The 20,959-nt window shown below is 42.3% G+C and overlaps 1 protein-coding gene across 2 annotated transcripts in view; it reads right to left on the bottom strand.

Moving 5' to 3' along the window:
* Nucleotides 1-219: 219 nt before the first annotated feature.
* ELP2 (elongator acetyltransferase complex subunit 2) overlaps nt 220-20,959 on the bottom strand; it is a 117,679-nt gene continuing 96,939 nt past the window's right edge. Inside the window, exons 17-22 of one of the 2 annotated variants that reach the window (XM_077810843.1) lie at nt 18,548-18,620; nt 17,404-17,596; nt 8,228-8,349; nt 7,543-7,685; nt 7,125-7,238; nt 220-520 (exon numbers count right to left, since the gene is read on the bottom strand). In XM_077810843.1, the coding sequence (XP_077666969.1) occupies nt 364-520; nt 7,125-7,238; nt 7,543-7,685; nt 8,228-8,349; nt 17,404-17,596; nt 18,548-18,620 (802 nt within the window). In that variant the 3' untranslated portion in view covers nt 220-363. Of the gene's footprint in view, nt 521-7,124; nt 7,239-7,542; nt 7,686-7,732; nt 7,821-8,227; nt 8,350-17,403; nt 17,597-18,547; nt 18,621-20,959 lie in introns of both variants that reach the window. The other variant, XR_013345239.1, reaches the window with a different exon arrangement.

Genomic DNA, 20,959 nt, shown 5'->3' on the forward strand with positions numbered 1-20,959 from the left:
CAACTGCATGATAGAGGTACCATTTTCTCTGCTTATCCAGCTCCATGCAGAGTGGAGAAACATTGTCTCTTTGCCACCATTTCTATACAAAGTGGAACTCCCCCATCTATTTCACACACTCTCCAAAATATTTACTAGCTGGAATACCCAATGTATTTGAAACTTCCTAATACTGCTGGATAAGATAATTATTTAACACTTCAAGACACTACAAGGTGCTATTATTCAAGATACTTTAATAAATTAGATCAATACAGTTGTCAGACATTCCTGTTTTCACAACGGAAAATGGAGTTTAAAAATCAAAAGGTTAAACAAACTGAAATATAGATTCATTTGGCTCAGCTGGGTCTGCTGCCTTAGCTAAAGAGCACACCTGTTAACATTTAGTATCTTTACACAGTGATCAGCTCCACAACTTGCAAGCTGCAACCATTCACTGTTGTCTTGGTCGTTATGTCCAGCTCTGCCCACCCGGTTTCTCCAGCATAGCCGTTTGACAGCAAGAGTGTGACTTTGGCTGCAACAAAGACAGAAGACATTGAAAAAAAGAATGCATACACCAACTTCAAAATGTCAAACTCAGCTGGACTTCTCAGCTAAACATCATCATTTTATCTAATTAGTGCACTCCCTTTCAGTACTACCAGCTGAGAAATATTGACTTGTCACGACCTGCAGGTATTAAACACTCCAGAATTTCTAGGGTTATTAACAACACTAATGACATTTTATCCTCTCACTTGTCAATAATTAAAACTGCTATCAATTTCAAGTTTCACCACATTAGTTTCAGCTTAAGCATCTCACTTGCTCAGAAATGACACTGCTGACGAAATGCTAGAAACAGTGTTTGATGCGTCTTTCAAACTGACTAAGTATACATGAGCCAAAGTCACAATGTTCAGCTGCAGATCCACATGTGAATCCCAATTTCCTCAATGTATGGTGGTGGTGGAGGGTGATTCTAGTGCACTGCTCTGGTTGGAGTTCATCTATAATTTTAGTTACAAAATCAGAGAAACACTGTAGCTTCCCTTACTGTAATATTCTCTAAAATACTGCTGTCATTTACCGAAGATATCAGTCTAAGGTTTCTGACTGATGATCACGTCCAGGCAGCCAAGATAAAGAGTAGGGTATAATCCCAGTACATTGAGTAATTTTCTTCTTACTTCTTAAAACAAGATGCAATGCATAAGCTAGTGCTTAGGAGCATAATGACTTAGAGCTGGCAGGAGGATGTTTTCACTGCCACTTTTGTGGTATCAAAATTTTCCATTCCATATTGGAATGGAAACCAAACCTTTTGAAACATTTTCACACAAAACTGACATGTCTCTCTCCAGCCAGGTGGTCAGGATCTCAGTTTGGGCCAGGGGTCGGCAACCTTTCAGAAGTGGTGTGCCGAGTTTTCATTTATTCACTCTAATTTAAGGTTTCGCATGCCAGTAATACATTTTAACGTTTTTAGAAGGTCTCTTTCTATACGTCTATAATATATAACTAAACTATTGGTGTATGTAAAGTAAACAAGGTTTTTAAAATGTTTAAGAAGCTTCATTTAAAATTAAATTAAAATGCAGAGCCCCCCGGACTGGTGGCCAGGACCCGGGCAGTGCGAGTGCCACTGAAAATCAGCTTGCGTGCCGCCTTTGGCATGCCTGCCATAGCTTGCCTACCCCTGGTCTGGGCTGTGGAAGACCTAGGTTCAAGTCCCTGCTTTGCCAGATTCACAGCAGTTTTTTATCCCAGATCACTCCAAATCAGGCAGAGCAGGGTGCTTTAACCTGGGTCTCCGACATCCCAGGCCAATCCTCTACCCACCCAGTTACAGAATCTCTCTGAACAAACGTTTTGTGGAAACGGATGTCTCTGTGAAACGTTCTGGTTCAATGAAATGTTCCTGACCAGCATTACAATGATTCTTGTATGTGCCCTCCAAGTCACTGCAGTACCAGCATGTATAGCTTATGTTCTAATCCTTTTAGGTTTGCTTTCTGTATGGAAGGTACTATATAAAACTGCTTGTTCTATCTACAATGCTTTCTGAGCAACAGTGATGATTAGGAGGTTGAATTTAAACTAAAGTTATTTAGGCCAAATGAAACGAACTGAAGAATTGGTGTTAAAGTATGACTATGACTTGGGAACAACTATTAGAAAGTCATATCCTGACTGAGGATATGTGAACCAGCTGAGCAGCAAACAGCAGAGAGGCTAAAAGAGGGAGTTTGCCTGGGATCTGTCTGAGAGGAGGTACGCTAAGGGCTGCATTAGGGAAGCTGTGTTGGTGAGTATTTGAGTGTCTGTTGTGGGGACAGTTTGACCGTGTGCTTGATTGGTTGTTTGAAAAGTGTGAATTGTGAGTGCTTTGTTCCAGGTGAGCCTTGAGTGGGCCTGACTGTTATAAAAAGCCAGTCGGCTGCGAACCAGCTGAGCGGCGAACAGCAGAGAGACTAACAGAGGGAGTTTGCCTGGGGAGAGCCCACTGAGGCTTACATCTTGCCGGCTTCTCTGAGTAGTTACTACAACTCCTGAGGAAGCTCACAGAAGGAAGATAATATGGATGGAGAACGTTCAGCTGTTGTGACCTGCACTGGATGTGCCATGTTTGTCTTTTTTCCACAGGACAGAAACGACTTTGTCTGTACAAAATGCAAGCTGGTCTCCATATTGGAAGAGAAGGTTCAAGGTCTGGAGAAACAAGTATCGACCCTGCGTTGCATAAGAGAAACTGAAAATTTCCTGGACAGACGTCAGGGTATGCTTCTATGGGCACAAAGTTCTGAAGATTCAGAGCAGGCTGCGCAGCGGGGACAGGAGGATGGTGAAGAAATTTGGCAGCATGTGACCTCCAGAAGAAGAAAGGGGAGCGTCCATGTACCAGCAGCGCAGATACATGTAAGCAACCATTTTCATGTTCTCTCCACAGGTACTAATGCGGAGAGTGGACTAGATGATACATCTGAGGGAAGGGAACAGAAGGAGACTCTGCCGATTGGAAGGCATGGGATGCACTGTCCTAGGGTTGGGGGTTCCACGACCACCGCTCCCAAGAGGAGGAGGCAGGCAGTGGTGCTTGGGGATTCTCTCCTCAGGGGGACTGAGTCATTTATCTGCCGCCCCGACCGGCAAAACCGAGAAGTCTGCTGCTTGCCAGGAGCTAGGATTCACGATATGATGGAGAGACTGCTGAGACTCATCAAGCCCTTGGATCGCTACCCCTTCCTGCTTCTCTACGTGGGCACCAATGATACTGCCAAGAATGACCTTGAGCAGATCACTGCGGACTACGTGGCTCTGGGAAAAAGGATAAAGGAGTTTGAGGCGCAAGTGGTGTTCTCGTCCATCCTCCCCGTGGAAGGAAAAGGCCTGGGTAGAGACCGTCGAATCGTGGAAGTCAACGAATGGCTACACAGGTGGTGTCGGAGAGAAGGCTGTGGATTCTTTGACCATGGGATGGTGTTCCAAGAAGGAGGAGTGCTAGGCAGAGACGGGCTCCACCTAACGAAGAGAGGCAAGAGCATCTTCGCAAGCAGGCTGGCTAACCTAGTGAGGAGGGCTTTAAACTAGGTTCACCGGGGGGAAGGAGACCAAAGCCCTGAGGTAAGTGGGGATGTGGGATACTGGGAGGAAGCACGAGCAGGAGAGCACGAAAGGGGAGGGCTCCTGCCTCATACTAAAAAAGCAGGACAAACAGCAAGTTATCTCAAGTGCCTATACACAAATGCAAGAAGACTGGGAAACAAGCATGGAGAACTGGAAGTCCTGGCACAGTCAAGGAATTATGATGTGATTGGAATAACAGAGACTTGGTGGGATACTCACACGACTGGAGTACTGTCATGGATGGATATAAACTGTTCAGGAAGGACAGGCAGGAGAGAAAAGGTGGGGGAGTTGCATTGTATGTAAGAGAGTAGTATGACTGCTCAGAACTCCAGTATGAAACTGCAGAAAAACCTGAGTGTCTCCGGATTAAGTTTAGAAGCGTGAGCAACAAGGGTGATGTCGTGGTGGGAGTCTGCTATAGATCCACCGGATCAGGGGGATGAGGTGGATGAGGCTTTCTTCCAGTAACTAACGGAAGTTACTAGATTGCAGGCCCTGGTTCTTATGGGAGACTTCAATCACCCTGATATCTGCTGGGAGAGCAATACAGCGGTGCACAGACAATCCAGGAAGTTTTTGGAAAGTGTAGGGGACAATTTCCTGGTGCAAGTGCTGGAGGAACAAACTAGGGGCAGAGCTCTTCTTGACCTGCTGCTCACAAACTGGGAAGAATTAGTAGGGGAAGCAAAAGTGGATGGGAACCTGGGAGGCAGTGACCATGAGATGGTCGAGTTCAGGATCCTGACACAGGGAAGAAAGGAGAGCAGCAGAATACAGACCCTGGACTTCAGAAAAGCAGACTTTGACAACCTCAAGGAACTGATGGCAGGATCCCCTGGGAAAATAACATGAGGGGGAAAGAAGTCCAGGAGAGCTGGCTGTATTTTAAAGAATCCTTATTGAGGTTACAGGGACAAACCATCCTGATCTGTAGAAAGAATAGTAAATATGGCAGGCGAAACAGTGAAATCCTTGCTGATCTTAAACACAAAAAAGAAGCTTACAAGAAGTGGAAGATTTGACAAATGACCAGGGAAGAGTATAAAAATATTACTTGGGCATGCAGAAGTGAAATCAGGAAGGCCAAATCACACCTGGAGTTGCAGCTAGCAAGAGATGTTAAGAGTAGCAAGAAGGGTTTCTTCAGGTATGTGAGCAACAAGAAGAAAGTCAAGAAAAGCGTGGGCCCCTTACTGAATGAGGGAGGCAACTTAGTGACAGAGGATGTGGAAAAAGCTAATGTACTCAATGCTTTTTTTGCCTCTGTCTTCACGAACAAGGTCAGCTCCCAGACTGCTGCACTGGGCAGCACAGCATGGGGAGGAGGCGACCAGCCCTCTGTGGAGAAAGAAGTGCTTTGGGACTATTTAGAAAAGCTGGACGAGCATAAGTCCATGGGGCCGGATGCGCTGCATCCGAGAGTGTTAAAGGAGATGGTGGATGTGATTGCAGAGCCATTGGCCATTATCTTTGAAAACTCATGGCGATTGGGGGAGGTCCCTGACGACTGGAAAAAAGCTAATGTAGTACCCATCTTTTAAAAAGGGAAGAAGGAGGATCCTGGAAACTACAGGCCAGTCAGCCTCACCTCAGTCCCTGGAAAAATCATGGAGCAGGTCTTCAAGGAATCAATTCTGAAGCACTTAGAGGAGAGGAAAGTGATCAGGAACAGTCAGCATGGATTCACCAAGGGCAAGTCATGCCTGACTAATCTAATTGCCTTCTATGATGAGATAACTGGCTCTGTGGATGAAGGGAAAGCAGTGGACGTGTTGTTCCTTGACTTTAGCAAAGCTTTTGACACAATCTCCCACAGCATTCTTGCCAGTAAGTTAAAGTAGTATGGGCTGGATGAATGGACTATAAGGTGGGTAGAAAATTGGCTAGATTGTCGGGCTCAACGGGTAGTGATCAATGGCTCCATGTCTATTTGACAGCCAGTATCAAGTGGAGTGCCCGATGGGTCGGTCCTCGGGACGGTTTTGTTCAACATCTTCCTTAATGATCTGGAGGATGGTGTGGACTGCACCCTCAGCAAGTTTGCAGATGACACTAAACTGGGAGGAGAGGTAGATACGCTGGAGGGTAGGGATAGGATACAGAAGGACCTAAACAAATTAGAGGATTGGGCCAAAAGAAATCTGATGAGGTTCAACAAGGACAAGTGCAGAGTCCTGCACTTAGGACGGAAGAATCCCATGCTCCGCTACAGACTAGGGACCGAATGGCTAGGCAGTAGTTCTGCAGAAAAGGACCTAGGAATTACAGTGGACAAGAAGCTGGATATGAGTCAACAGTGTGCCGCTGTTGCCAAGAAGGCCAATGGCATTTTGGGATGTATAAGTAGGGGCATTGCCAGCAGATAGAGGGATGTGATCATTTCCCTCTATTTGACATTGGTGAGGCCTCATCTGGAGTACTGTGTCCAGTTTTGGGCCCCACACTACAAGAAGGATGTGGAAAAATTGGAAAACGCCCAGCGGAGAGCAACAAAAATGATTAGGGGACTGGAACACATGACTTCTGAGGAGAGGCTGAGGGAACTGGGATTGTTTAGTCTGATGAAGAGAAGAATGAGGGGGGATTTGATAGCTGCTTTCAACTACCTAAAAGGAGGTTCCAAAGAGGATGGATCTAGACTGTTCTCAGTGGTAGCAGATGACAGAACAAGGAGTAATGGTCTCAAGTTGCAGTGGGGGAGGTTTAGGTTGGATATTAGGAAAAACTTTTTCACTAGGAGGGTGGTGAAACACTGGAATGCGTTACCTAGGGAGGTGGTTGGAATCTCCTTCCTTAGATGTTTTTAAGGTCAGGCTTGACAAAGCCCTGGTTGGGATGATTTAGTTGGGGATTGGTCCTGCTTTGAGCAGGGGGTTGGGCTAGATGACCTCCTGAGGTCCCTTCCAACCCTAATATTCTAAGATTCTATGGGGCCTTTCTGGCACGGCTATAGCCCTGCACCAACACCCAATGAATACAGAGCTGGGATCCCATGGTTGATGTCATAGATCAGTAGAATCACCATGCCTTCTCTCACTTCCTACTCCTCGCCACATTTTAACAATGATTTTTAAAAAACATTTTTAAAAGCTTCAATCCTATTTTACCCTTAAAGGTCACATCAAAGGATTTCTTAAAAACTGGGTTTATGCCTTTTTTTGTCTTTCTCTGATATCTAATGGCAGCCTGAAATAATATTTTTTTTAAAAAAAAGCTTCTCTCTCTTTTGGAAATATCAGGAAGGCTGATGCTGGTTTTTCCCAGGGTTTGCTGGAGGGTTTCTTGGGGTTACAGCGGTTGCACATTGTCTTTTTCTGAAAAAACTTTCAGAGCTTTTGATACACCTCTTTTTTTTTTTTTTTGCTGTTTTCATGGTATGTCTGAATAAGTTTAATTCCGAATTCCCATACTGCCCAGATCTCAAAAGGAAGCTCTTTCCTTGCACGTGACCTGGACGACAGGATCGGTCTGGAGAACTGCTCATGAGCCCCTTGACCCAAAAAAGATACCTGTTGTCAGTCTCGACACATTTGGTCCAATCAGTCAACGCTGGTCTCTGCTCACTCTGCTTCCATGTGTACAGGTTCATCTTCCCGCACTCTAACCCTACTGCGACGATGTAGCTGTTGAGAAGGAACAAAACTATGTTATTTCTAAAAAGGATGAATCAACAATCTTCAAAAAAAGACAACCACTGCCCAAGTCACACACATTTTCTGTTGAAACCTGCTCTTCAAATCAATATTTTATCATCATCAAAAGAACATGCAAATGAAAACAAAAAGGTAATGTTAAAAAAACCAAGAAGAGAGCAAGTAACAGACCTAGAAAAGGCTTGCACTGACTAAAGTGGAAAACAAATATCACTTTCAAGTAAAAAGAAAAAACCCACCAAAAATGAATTCTAGAATGCCGAGGTAACAATACCTTTCATCAGGAGCAAGCACATGGCTGATACTGACTGCAGTGACAGAATCCCCAACATCCAGTATTGAAGAACAAGGCTCGATTGCACCTAGCCCATTGCTTTCAGTGGCTCCAGCTGAGCCACAGTCACCCCAGATAATGACCTATTAGAAATAAAAGCAGCAACTGTTCCCTTTGATCTTTTATGTACCTGTGCTTAGGAACTAAGAACACTTCAGGAATAGCAGTAATTTTGTATTGTGCCGTGGAGGTAGATAGACTAAAACTCCTTTTTTCCCCTGAAATAAACAACAGCTTCTGTTTATAGGAATTCAAATCTTTCTTAAAAAACAGAGTTTTGAGTGGTATTATTAAATATATTGGCAACAATATCTGGTAAATAGAAGTCTACTTGTAAGAGCTGAATGAATCAAGTTACAGAATCCTTGATTAAAAAACACATACACAAAATAACATGCAGCATGTTCTCCTTTTGTTGCTATACACAATAAAAAAGAAGCAAAATCACTGGCTATAATCTTGCACATGCTTACGGACGTGCTTAGCTTTATGCATCCAAGTAGCCCCAATGACTTCCATGTCACCATTCGTACATATGATACAGTTGCTAAATCCAAAAACATTTATTTCAAATCAATGCTTACTTTATACTGTTCTTTTTGTTAATTCCTTTTGTATTAGTTACCTTTTTGTCCCGACTTCCGGTAATGAAATATTTGCTGTCTGGGGTCCAATCACAAGACCAAATGATCCGGCTATGCACAGCTGTGTTTTTGTCTGTGTATGCAAAGAGGCTGAAAACAGGATCTGGAATAAAGCAAGTAAACAGAAGAAAAATTCTTGTAATTATCTTTTGAAAAAAAAAAAATACCTGTTCTTATTTTGCTTTGAAAGCAGTACAGGGAGGGGACCAAGGCTACAGAAATAATCCTGTACAATCCCACCATCAGCTCCGCGTGACTTTAGTGGGAACTTGGGTAGTTAGCACTTTGCAGGACGGATCAAGCCATATGCCTGTCATATTTATTATTTATGAACAGCGACCAATATAAATATAACTAGTCAGCCTAATTACAATATAATACTGTTAGCTGTAATGCCAGATGATAGCAAAAACAATTTTATCTTCTGCATGCATTTCTCTCACTCTGAAAACGTATCCATGTCTATAAGAATACTCTTTCATATTCTATTTGGCCTAATTCTATAATATTCTGTTTATTTTTGATAGTATCTTAATAAGTACATTTTAGTGACTTTGAAAAGTACATGAAAAGTACATATTACCAATGTAACTTTCATTTTATCATGATGTATGCAGAAGTCACTGACCCCAATAACAGTTCTTCATTCTTTACTACAAAAGACTCCAGTGATATTGCAAATTTTCAGAATCATGCAGTCTTGAGTAACAATTTTTTATTTTAACAACAGAAAAGCACTCTCATTAACTGCAATGGAAAAAGCAGTAATATTAAATTTTAATAAGCTTTTAAATTTCTTGGGATGGCAGTAAATGTAATTTTACTTTAAACTGACTTGGTGATGTGTACTTTGTAGACAGATGGGTTCTGGATTTGTACATGAAAAGAGAATCTCTTCCGTCCACCTCCCACAGAGTACTCATGATCCTTAACTTGGAACAGTGTGTGCTATTTGGAGTTTAAACTAAATGTGCCAATCTTATTCCTACTGCTTTATTAAAGTAACACAAACTAACAAAAGAAGTTTCTCCAGTGAGAGGAGTACTGTAAACAAGCTAGCAAGATTAGCGATAGATTGGACTGGCATACTTAAACATCAGTAACACATCCTTTCAGAAGTTAATGAGCAAAAAATCTTGGGAAAGTGAGAAGTACAGCAGATTTTCTTCTCATTCGTATCTTAACCTCATCTACAAAGTAAAACACCAAAACATTTTTCCTTCCTTTCACACAAAACTTTAAAATAGATGCTGAAACTTAACTGAAAACATTCAAAGTTGACTGCTTTTCTGACTGAAATCAGTGGAAAAGACTCGATCTCAATTAACAGAGCTTCCTGCCTGTTTCACAGGAACATGGCAGTCTCTGTGGAATAAGCTCAGAGCCTTCCACAGCCACAAAATGTTGAATTTTTTACTTATTTCTTTAATTTATTTGCAACTTGCATTTACATTTTTGTAATCCCCACAAATCTCTCTGAAATGTTTTAAAAAACCTCACCCCCCAAAAAACAACAACAACAAATGAACAAAAAAAACTACCAGTCCAAGAACCACTGGAGTTTCCTTTTAGCAGATTATTTATGGGAGATAACATCAAACATCAAAATCTGGGGATATTTAACTTATTTAGAAGAATCAACACAGCCAGTTTTCATATCTGACAAAACCAATGGAAATTTAAGTGTTAATAATCTAATGTACTATCAGGTAAGAAAGTTTGTTTTTAAACGTGATTTTTAACGTAGTAGTGCTGCTTTAGGCCTTGTCTACACTATATAGTTTTGTCGACTTAAGTCGACTTTTGTCTGCAAAACAGTGGAGATACACACACTAAAATGCTCCTCCTGCTGCTGTAACTCCCTTGCTACACCAACATAAAAAAACCCACCTCAACAAGTGCTAGAGCTTTTTGCGACCCGTTAGAGTGACGCAGCATCAGTATAGACAACGTGCATGATTGTGTTGCCCTAATTGGCCTCCAGGAGGTGTCTCCCAATGCCCATCATGACCACTCTGGTCAGCAGTTTGAACTCTGCTGCTCTGAAGATACATCGGTATGTGCCCCTCCCACATCTAAAGGCCCAGGAAATTTGAAATTTCTCTTCCTGTTTGCTCGGCGTGCACAGTTCATACAGCATCTTCCCAGCTGACCATGCCAGCTTTTCACAGTAGACATGCTCCTGCGTGGAGCACACCAGAGCTGTTGGATCTACGGAGTCTATGGGGAGAGGAGGCTGTGCAGTCGCAGCTTTGCTCTAGCCATCGGAACTTTGATACTGACGGTTGATTGCTGGTGGCATGCAGGAGAAGGGGCACAAGAGGGACAGGCAGCAGTGCTGTGCTAAGATCAAGGAGCTGAGGCAGGCGTACCAGAAGGCCAGGGAGGCCAACCGTTGCTCTAGTGTGGCGCCGAAAACATGCTGCTTCTAGAAGGAGCTGCACGCCATCCTTGACAGCGATCCCACCTCCTCCTCCTCCAAGTGCCTGCGGATACTTCAGGGGAACTAGAGGCACCAGCCAGCAGACTCAACCCCGATGACGAAGTGGTGGACGAGGAAGTGGAGCTGGAGGACGATGTGGAGCGCCCAGCAGGGTTGTCCAGTGGTGTGGTGAGTCAGGACTTCTTTTCCACTCTGGAGGCGTCTAGCCAGGCCCTGCACTCTGGCTCTGGCATGCAGGATGTAGGAGAGGGGAGTTCTGATAAGTGCTCATTTTGCTTTGATACTACACAGCGAGAGGAGATTGAGCTGTCATGTACTTTGTTATATGGTAGAGAAGGGATAAGAGGCAGAAATTAACAATAGAGCCTGTCCATATATGCAGTGGGGCCATGGTGGAAAAGTTTGTTAATGTACATAGGGATGTCTTGGGAATCCTCCACAGAGATCTCTAGGAAACTTTCCTGCGTGTATTCGGCAATCCTCTGCTGAAGGTTCCTTGGCAGAGCCTCCTTGTTTCTCCCCTGGCTGTTGGAAACTTTGCCATCCCACTGTGCAGCTTGTCACCCTCTGCCGCTGGACCTCTGGGAATGGATTGTGGTGCATCACGGGGACGTGCTCGCTGTCTTATGATGCAGTTCTTTCCATCCCATCATTCCTTGAGCTTCCTACTTCATTTCATGCCATTTTTCAGCAGTCCGTATAAACTGTGCACCTGCCATCTCTGCCTGACAGTATGGATCTTGAGCTATTGACCAGTCTGGTGATGAGCGTTATGAACACCACCAGTTATTTCATGAGCTGCAAAACAGAGAGAGTGAACCGGCTGCCATGGAAACAAATAATTCAAGATTGCTGCTGCCACTGTAGAGCATTGGTACTGGGCTCAGGAAACAAGCTCTGAATGGTGGGATTACATCGTGATGCATGTATGGGATGACGAGCAGTGGCTGCAGAACTTTTGGATGCACAAATCCACCCTCCTGGAACAGTGTGTGGAGCTCACGCCAGCACTGCGGCACAAGGACACCAGAATGAGAGCTGCCCTCACTGTGGAAAAGCAAGTGGCAATTGTTGTGTGGAAGATGGCAACTCCAGACTGCAACTGGTCAGTCGCAAATCAGTTTTGAATAAGAAAGTCCACCTTGGGGGTGGCGGTGATGCAAGTGTGCAGGGTCATTAATCACCTCCTGCTATGAAGGACTGTAACTCTCGGTAATGCGCAAGAAATAACTGATGGCTTTGAGGCAATGGGATTCCCTAACTGCAGCACTGCGCTAGATGGAACACATCCAAATTTTGGCCCCCCAACCATCTTTCAACAGAGTACATCAACCAAAAGGGCTACTTCTCCATGGTCTTGCAGGTGCTAGTGAATCACCAGGGCCGTTTCACTGACATCAATGCAGCACAGTCAGGGAAGGTGCATCATGCACGCATCTTTCAGAACACTGGAGTGTATAGAAAGCTGCACACTGGGACTTTCTTTCCAGACCAGAAGATTCCAATGAGGAATGTACTTGCCTCCTGCATTCAGCAAGGAGTCATTATTCCTACTGTCAGTGAATGTAACTCCCTCATTTTACTGTGCTGTTAATACTGCTGTGCTCCCTACCTTTCCCGTTGTTCCTAGCCCTGCTACTTTCCTTTCCTACAAAGCACCGGGGCTGAGGGGCTGTTACCGCCTCAAATAAGGAAAAAGTTGTATTAAGTCTGAACATAAAAGGATTAAGGTTATTGTTAAATAAGATGCATCTAGATATGGGGAATAAATGTGTGTGTATGTAAATAGGTGTGTATAAATAAATAAAAGGGGGCTTAGTCAAAAAGCCAACCCTCCTGGCTACACTGGTAGTGAAACAATGCCTGTGCCCATGGAAAGAAATAATGCAGCAACAAAAGAATTGGGCCCAGACAAGCAGGCAAACGCAGTAGAGGAAGTTAAAAGAAAGAGAGAGAGAGGTTAGCTCTGTAGTTACTGGAGGAAATTAAGCAGTGAAATTTTGTACAAACGTTAAAAGAAGGTGTTATGAAAAGAAAATTCTTGGTTTCTTTGCAGCCATTCCTTTGGCGAAAGGGCACATTTCTCTGGAGGAATTTCTGTAAATAATCCAGGCAAAAGGTTATTTAAGTGAAATCATTTAACTATGAACAAGGTAGTCAAATTTGCTAAAAAACACTCCTGGTGTGTACAATCTTTCTTTTATAAGTTTAAGATGAATTGGTGTTGTTTTAAAATTGTAAAACAGAAAAATACTTTTGCCAAACAAAAGAAACTAATGTTATTTAATTTTGGTATTTAGCATTTAATCCTTAAGGTGACTTAATGCTTTACAAGATTTAAAATATTTTTAAATAAAGACCAAAGTTGTGGCTGCAGCAGGGCAGTCAAAGCCAGAAAAATGGAAAAGATTTTAAATCTGTTTTGGTAACAAATAGCAGATAAAAGCTGTAGTCAGTGCCCCACACTAAGTCTTAAGGTGGCTCTGTATAATCAACAGTCACTTTGCCAAAGGAAAGCCAAACTGGGCTGTGTTTTCCTTTTCAAATCAATGTGTGTTTAAAAGCAGAAGTTAAAAGTTAGAAGTTAATTGTGTCCTTTTGAGACAAAATCTCTAACGGGCTGATACCTTTGAATCCAAAAGCAAGCCAAGAATGTCTGTGTTAATGCAAATCACCTAAATAATAAAGATAGAAGCCACTGAAACCTGACCTGCCTATAAAATAAATACAGAAAAATATGGGAGTAATTCCTCAGTTTTGCCTGCAAACAGCAAGGGTATTTCTAAAGAAAGGAATATTTTAAGCAGTACTGCCAACAGTGTGTAATCTACCAGCAACATAATGTTGGTAAAGCTGTCAAGGTTAGGCAGAAAGAAAAGGAGTACTTGTGGCACCTTAGAGACTAACCAATTTATTTGAGCATGAGCTTTCGTGAGCTACAGCCCCCTTCCTGGGCATCTTTTGTAAATGTTCAGATTGATTCAAATGTTTAAATGTTGTAATTGTAAGTATGTGTTAGTTTTAGTAATGTATTTCCCTGTAAAAAGGAAGATGCCAAAACTGTTGTAAAACTTTGTACCACGATTTGCCATACCTGTGAGTAGCAACAATAAGAGTGTACCTAATGTTATTGGACAAATTATAAGAAGTTATGTGCAGCTTTACAGATCCAACACAATCTCCACTGCCCCCACCACCTGCAGTCTGCCGGGACAGTAAAACGTCAAAATGGGATTTTTAAAAATAAAACTGACCAAGTTCTGTGCTAAAACAAATTTAAAGTGGCCAAATGCTCTCCCATTAGCATTAATGAATATGAGGGCCACTCCCAATCGAAAGACTGGACTCAGCCCTCATAAAATTCTAACAGGGTGCCCAATGCGACTACTGGCTGCGCCCCACTGGCCCTGGCTCAGACGGACAGTCATTTAATGAGTAACACAATGCTTAATTATTGTCAGACACTAACGAAATGTGTTAGGTCTTTTTATATACAGCAGCCCTGCCACCCACTAAAACCAGGAGACTGGATCTTCACAGAGATCCATCAGCGAGGAACCATCCTAGCCCCATGCTGAAAGACCCTTATCAAGTCCTGTTAATTACCAACACCGCTGTGAAGTGCCGAGAATCGACTACCTGCCCATGTTTCTCACTGTAATGGCTCTCCGTCTGATGATCAGTCTATCTTTCCTTCTGGCATTGTTGCTCCTTCTGGACAGCAGGAGTGAAGGACAAGGTGAAAAGCCGGTAACCTCTCCTTTGTCTGCTGACAGACCCACCGTGCCTTTGAAGGCACAACCTCTCCACCTGAGGACATAATAAAGCCTCCCACCAAGCAAGGTGATTGTGCTAGTAACCTCTCCCTTGCTGCCTCATTGCCGGACAGCTAAGTGAATTAAGACTACGAAATCTTGAAGAATAGCTTGCAGAAGCTAGCCAAAACTACCTGAAGATAAAACTTTTAATATTCCTCAGCCTCTCCTTCTTAACAAACTTAGGGTGGGGACGGGAAAGTAATATTTTTCTAGATCTTGACCAATCAGTAGCCTCACTAGTAAATAATCAAACGTATACCCAAAAAGTTTGTTCTGGCACCGGAAATTTTGCCTGTACTAAAATTATCCCAGTAACGGATAATTTAACCTGTCCCATATTGTAATATGCCCCTTCTTATGCCATTGGCGCTGATGCCTCTCAACCTTTTTGTGAAGGTGTCGAGCCAACAGATGTGGTCTAATACTTCACAAGGAAGAGGTGCGTTGGGACACCGACGGACTGTAATTAATGCCACATTAGGGACCATTAAATTCACATTGCCCTTATCCAGTTTTTAAATTACCTCTACATATCCAAATTGCTGTAAAGGGGCTGCCATCAGGTTAGCACAGCAAAGGGCCTGGGTTTCCCCTAGAAAGAAAAGGGACTTGGCTGGACACCTATGGGATGGTGCAAATAGCGTAGCGGCAATCTGAGTATCCATAAGAGTCAAGAACATGAGGAAAAAATTGGGACACTTAGAAAAAGCCACAGGCCTTATTACTGGAGCACAATTGACCCAGACACAAGCAGGAGTAGGTGAATTAGGTATTATTTCCACCCTCAGTGTAATGACCCAGAAGCTTGTAACAGATACGGTGCTTAGTATTGCTGGGGCTGGAAAGGCATTGCAGTGGGATCAGGCTTGTTCAGAGGTTCAGGATTTCCTGAATGACCGACTCACGGCCATTCGGAGGGATCTTGAACATCAGGCATGGCCCTCTGCCCTTACAGCCACCTCGGGAGTACCATCTGATCCGTGGCCAGGGAGACATGCTTGCAGATTCTCTGGGTGGAAATGCAGATGTTCGCAGCGCTCCTTCTAAGCATACGGGCCGGTGAGAGGGGTATGGACTCCCACCTACAGAATCCTGCTGGGTCCGTGGGGAGGATGCATGTGGGATTGGATAATTCACCGAGACATTTGGGAACTTGAACTACCTGGTATGCCCAACCGATCTGTAGTCAGTGCTCCTGGAATAACGCCCGTCATTTGGGTAGGGATTGGAAGCCAATGGACACTCTGGCCGTTAGAACCCCCTCAACTTCAGTGTGTATGTAAACTAAAACCAGGAGAGGTTGTCACTGTTCATGACAACATTTGTTGGGAGGGTATGGAACATGGGACTACCCTGACAGGACATCTACTTTTCCAAGCTAATAATAGCTGTATGCATGTTAAGAACACTACCTTGAATGATGTACATTTTAACCTCACCATGGCTGCAGGCAATCATATCATTCATTGGCCTGCGGAAAAAATTCTACAATTAGCCCTTAGATTCCAAATACCCTTTAACTGGACTACCCTAGTGCCTGACCAATTCCAAAATTTGCTTTCAATTTTACCAGAGGTTCAGAAAATTTCCAACCTACAGGGACAGATTCACATTCTCCAAAATATATATCAAGTTGAAAAGAATGCCTTTCATACAGCCTATAGGGAGTCTACCTAATGTACTAAGTATGATGCTTTGTGTTTTGTGACTAAGACTATTCAGCAATCTCAACCCCATCGTTTTATTGCCATAGAAATTTTGTTGTTTTTATTACTGTTTGGTATGGGGTTATGTTATTGCTGTTGTAGTAGATGTGTTTATCATTGCCTGTCTGGTCGTAGACCTTTTAAGCTCAATGTAAAGGAACAAGTGGCACTAATGATTGTCAATAAACTCTAGGATAACAGGAGGCAAGAGTCAGCAATGAATGTTTATGAGGAAATGCAGGTAGTACATGAGGGAGAGAGAGAGGAAATTAATAAATTAATGTCCATGGAGGTATGACAGAATAAAGTGAGGCCTCATAGGGGGGGAACTGTGAGGGAAAATTAACAGGACATAAAACTCAGGTCAAGGCCCTGACTTTGGTCAAGATTGCCTGCAGGCCGTAAACTGAGATCCTGCTTGCTTGTGTGTGTCAAGGGGTAGGAGAAGTCACAGTGGAAAGTCCCCAAAACAACAATGGTTTTCTGTGCATAAGGGACACCAAGGGGCAGGATGGAAAAGTCCCCAGACAGAACAAATTTGCAATAGTCAAGCTCATGAAATATATAACTGCAACAATTGTGTTAGAAAGGTCACTGACCGCAAAAGAACAGACAGTGAACAACAGGAAGGGCCTAGTGGGGGAGACGCTTCTTTTTGCTTTTGACCAGTGTTAATTTTGCAATATATTCCAAATAAGGTAATTAATACGGAAGTATGTGTAATTTGTCTGTGGTTTTATGCTTTAAAAAGCTGTGTGTGCTTTGCAGCAGGAGGCAGCTACCTAGAGTTGTTACCCCCCTGTGCTCATAATCAATGAAGGAGCCTCAGGCTTGTTCTGATCCAAACACAATGCATGGTTATTTTTCCACGATACGCGCATGGATCCCAAATCCCGCGTTCTAGCAAGGGTCCAGTGTATTTATTTTACTGATATGTTTATGGCTAGCTTTCTACATTTTAATCTACTTTGTGACTGCTCCATACAACAATAAATGTACAGTATTTAAAAAGAACCATGTGAACAATTCTCTGTTTCCTAAAGAGTGAAAAAATAAAAGTATAACAAGATGTCACAGTGAGATATAACAGAACCTTATTAATTTATTGTTAAAATTGTTTTAAAAGCTAAACTTGTTTACTAGTTTCAACACCTCTTTTTGAATGGATACACCAATGCCATGTAGCTTACCTGATTGCAATGGTTTGTTATCTTGATTTTTCCACAGTGACCAATTCCTATCTCTGGAAACTGCTAATAAGAATTTGTCATCAGGAGAAAATGCCATCTGAGTAACAGTCAGATTGTGAAAAGACAAGCTTTGCAGCTGCTTCCAAGAAGTGGTGCTCCACAAAATAATTGCTGCGTGTTCTTTTTTAGAGGCCTGTAAGTACAGGGACAAAACCACTGAAAATGAAGGAAAGGAAACAAAAAACAAAATGACACCACCCTAAAATATTAGCATGATTTTTTAAATGCTTGCAACTGAGTTAGACTGAATTTTCCTCTAGGTAGTTCCAAGTTTTATTTTCACTCACATGTTACTATGATAGTAAGGATGTTTCCCGCTTAAACTTTCTACTAAACCCTGGAAGATGACAACAGTGTATGTATGAATTCTGACAATTCACTTTCTTCTTAATTTGTTCAACACCAAAAATACCACAAATCATTTATTATTACTAATTTTTGTACATTCATTTGCACATGTCCGTAAGGCCAAATATACCCATTTTATGGAACGACAAACTGCGGTACAGAAAAGTTAAGTGGCTTGCCCCAAGTCACTGGGAGTCAAGTAGCAGAACGTAGACCACAATTTAGAATCTGTCTCCCAATCCTTTCAGAATGACAGGTTTCAGAGTAACAGCCGTGTTAGTCTGTATTCGCAAAAAGAAAAGGAGTACTTGTGGCACCTTAAAGACTAACCAATTTATTTGAGCATGAGCTCTCGTGAGCTACAGCTCACTTCATCGGATGCATACCGTGGAAACTGCAGCAGACTTTATATACACACAGAGAATATGAAACAATACCTCCTCCCACCGCACTGTCCTGCTGGTAATAAGCTATTACAGTGGGGTGGGAGGAGGTATTGTTTCATATTCTCTGTGTGTATATAAAGTCTGCTGCAGTTTCCACGGTATGCATCCGATGAAGTGAGCTGTAGCTCACGAAAGCTCATGCTCAAATACATTGGTTAGTCTCTAAGGTGCCACAAGTACTCCTTTTCTTTCTCCCAATCCTGTGATCCAACTTTTAGACCACAATCCCTGTCAATCTGATAGCATATAACCCTTTTCAATAAATGGTGCTAAAATCTCTCTTTTCTTACCTTACATGCTGAGGCAATTATAGTTTTTGAATTGTTACAAGCAACACAAAATATTTCATAGCCATGTCCATATCTGAAATGGAAAATAAAATTATACAGATTACACAATCTTGGTGATACATTTCAAGATTTATATAGGTTTTTTTAAAAAACACCACTGATGTACAAATTATGAAGCAATCTCAAAAACAACAATATGAGTATGTAATCTCCTGCATTTTCTTACAGACCTCTAGATCAAATCAATAAAGGAAGCAGTATTTAAAAGGGAATTCAAACCCTTCACGAACAGAATAAAAACGTGTTTGCCATTTAGTTTACTATTGTTAAATATCTATATTAAAATAGCGGTTGGAGGACCCAATCAGAAACAGGGCCCCATTGTGCTACGTGCCGTACAAACATATAAAGACGAAGTCCCTTACCCAAAGGGTTTACAATCTAAAAATGACAAATGACACATGGGGTTTTTTTTCAGGGGTGGGGAGGTACACAATTATATAATACATGAACTCCCCCAACACAATATATGCACATCAACACAAATCAGCCAGTCTTTCCCCAATACCTTTTTTGCACAGTTCTAGAAAATCACATTCACTCACGTCTAGGGAACAGGGTGCTTGAAGGTTAGCATCCACTCTGAAGCACAGCCACAATATAGTGTATTGTCTGAGGTGTACCACTGTTGTGCTAGTAGCAAAGGGTGAGTGAGATTCTGGGTAGAAGACTAGGGGATACACACTACTGGATGCCTTAAGTTAGTCTTTTTTGTGTTAGGTGTGTTATGTACAGACTAACCTGAAGTGACACACCACATAGTGGCGTTATGTATTAAATTTCCCAGATATGGGGGGTGGGTTGGTTGGTTTTTTAAGGTTTTGGAAGGGAGCTGCAATGAGAAGAACAGGATCTTTGTTAAGCTGATTGTCTTGGAACTTCACTTTCACGAAAGGGCACTTTTATGAAGGTTTTTTTCTTCATGAAAGTAATCAATGCCATGCTGAAAACCTTCCTGGACAAAACAACAACAAGAATGATGTTGGACTAGAGAGACTACCAACCCCATGTTCTTGAGCTGGCTGAATCATTTCACAAAGAATAGGATCCTCAATCCAGCAGCTGTTGCTTTGTCAAAGACCTTGTTGTCTGTGCAATTGTTCTCAGCTGGTTGAAGAGCAAAGCACTGTTTTTTCCCCAGAAAGAGAGGATGAGATCCCAATTTAAGGACAAAATAGAACTCAAAAGAACTTAGTATAAGGCCTTTCTACACTACACACTTTTGTCGACAAAATAGTGGATGTGTACACACTGAAATGCTCCTCCCACCGAAGTAACGCCCCTGCTCAGTTTTTCAGCATTCTTCTTGAATTGTGGACAATCACACCAGTACAAACTACAGAAGTAAAATATCCTCTCCACTCTTTCTCGATATTCCCTGGTTTATACATACAAGCATTATGTTAGCACTTTTGACCACAGGGTTGCACTGGGAGCTCATGTTCATGACTCCCATGTTCTTTTACGAGCCACTGCTTCACAAGATAGTGTCTTCCTGCATTCTGTTGTGGATGGGCTACATTCTTTGTTCCCAGGGTTCTGCTCTCATCTACATTTCTTTATTACTGATAATCTTGTTAGCACACATATTATTCGAATCCTTTCTTTCTAAAGGATATTTTTTATTATTTGTATTATACTAGTGATAAGCGGCCTCAGTGAGAATGTGAGCATAAGCTGCCTAATTAGCAGCAGCTGTTGTCCTCAAAGCAAAATTCAGATGGTCAACAAAATGTTTGTTAAAGATGAAGCCTCATTTGATAAAAAGACAAATTAAAAAGAGAAAAAAGCTGGGAACTTTTTTCTTCTATAGAAAGGGCATATACAGTGTAGCATGAACAGCCCCAAAATGTGATCCTTGTCTTTCTAACATTAATACGATTGTGTTCCATGCAAATATGAGATATCCCTAAATCTCCTGTTATTCTGGACACTTAGATGTTTAATAACGTGTTTTGCATTCTTCTCCTCTGAAGAAAAACAATTATTATATTTTAGCACTTTTCCTGGCAAATGAGTGATTGTTTTCCTAAAACTGTCCAAATTTTGAGCACCGGGCTCTTTCAATGGCATTTCTTATAAAATAATGTCACTACCTGACTTTAAAGATTTTTTAAAATGCTCATAAGGCATGATTAAGTTGGCAAATGTATATGGCAAGCAGGTGCAGCCACTAACTCTCTGGGAAGTTGTTGGTGCAGTTCTTGGTTTTGAAAAGCTAGGGAAATCCTGCTCTACAGACTCTTAGCTGGAGGGATTCAGTTGAGAGTGGTGGGAGATGACGGTGAATGTACTCAAGTATGGCATTCTTGCATCTCTTCAAGATGCCGTTTTGTGCTCCACAATCTAAGC

This window comes from Eretmochelys imbricata, chromosome 2 (assembly GCF_965152235.1).
Source record: "Eretmochelys imbricata isolate rEreImb1 chromosome 2, rEreImb1.hap1, whole genome shotgun sequence".
In the NCBI taxonomy this organism is placed as follows: domain Eukaryota; kingdom Metazoa; phylum Chordata; order Testudines; family Cheloniidae; genus Eretmochelys; species Eretmochelys imbricata.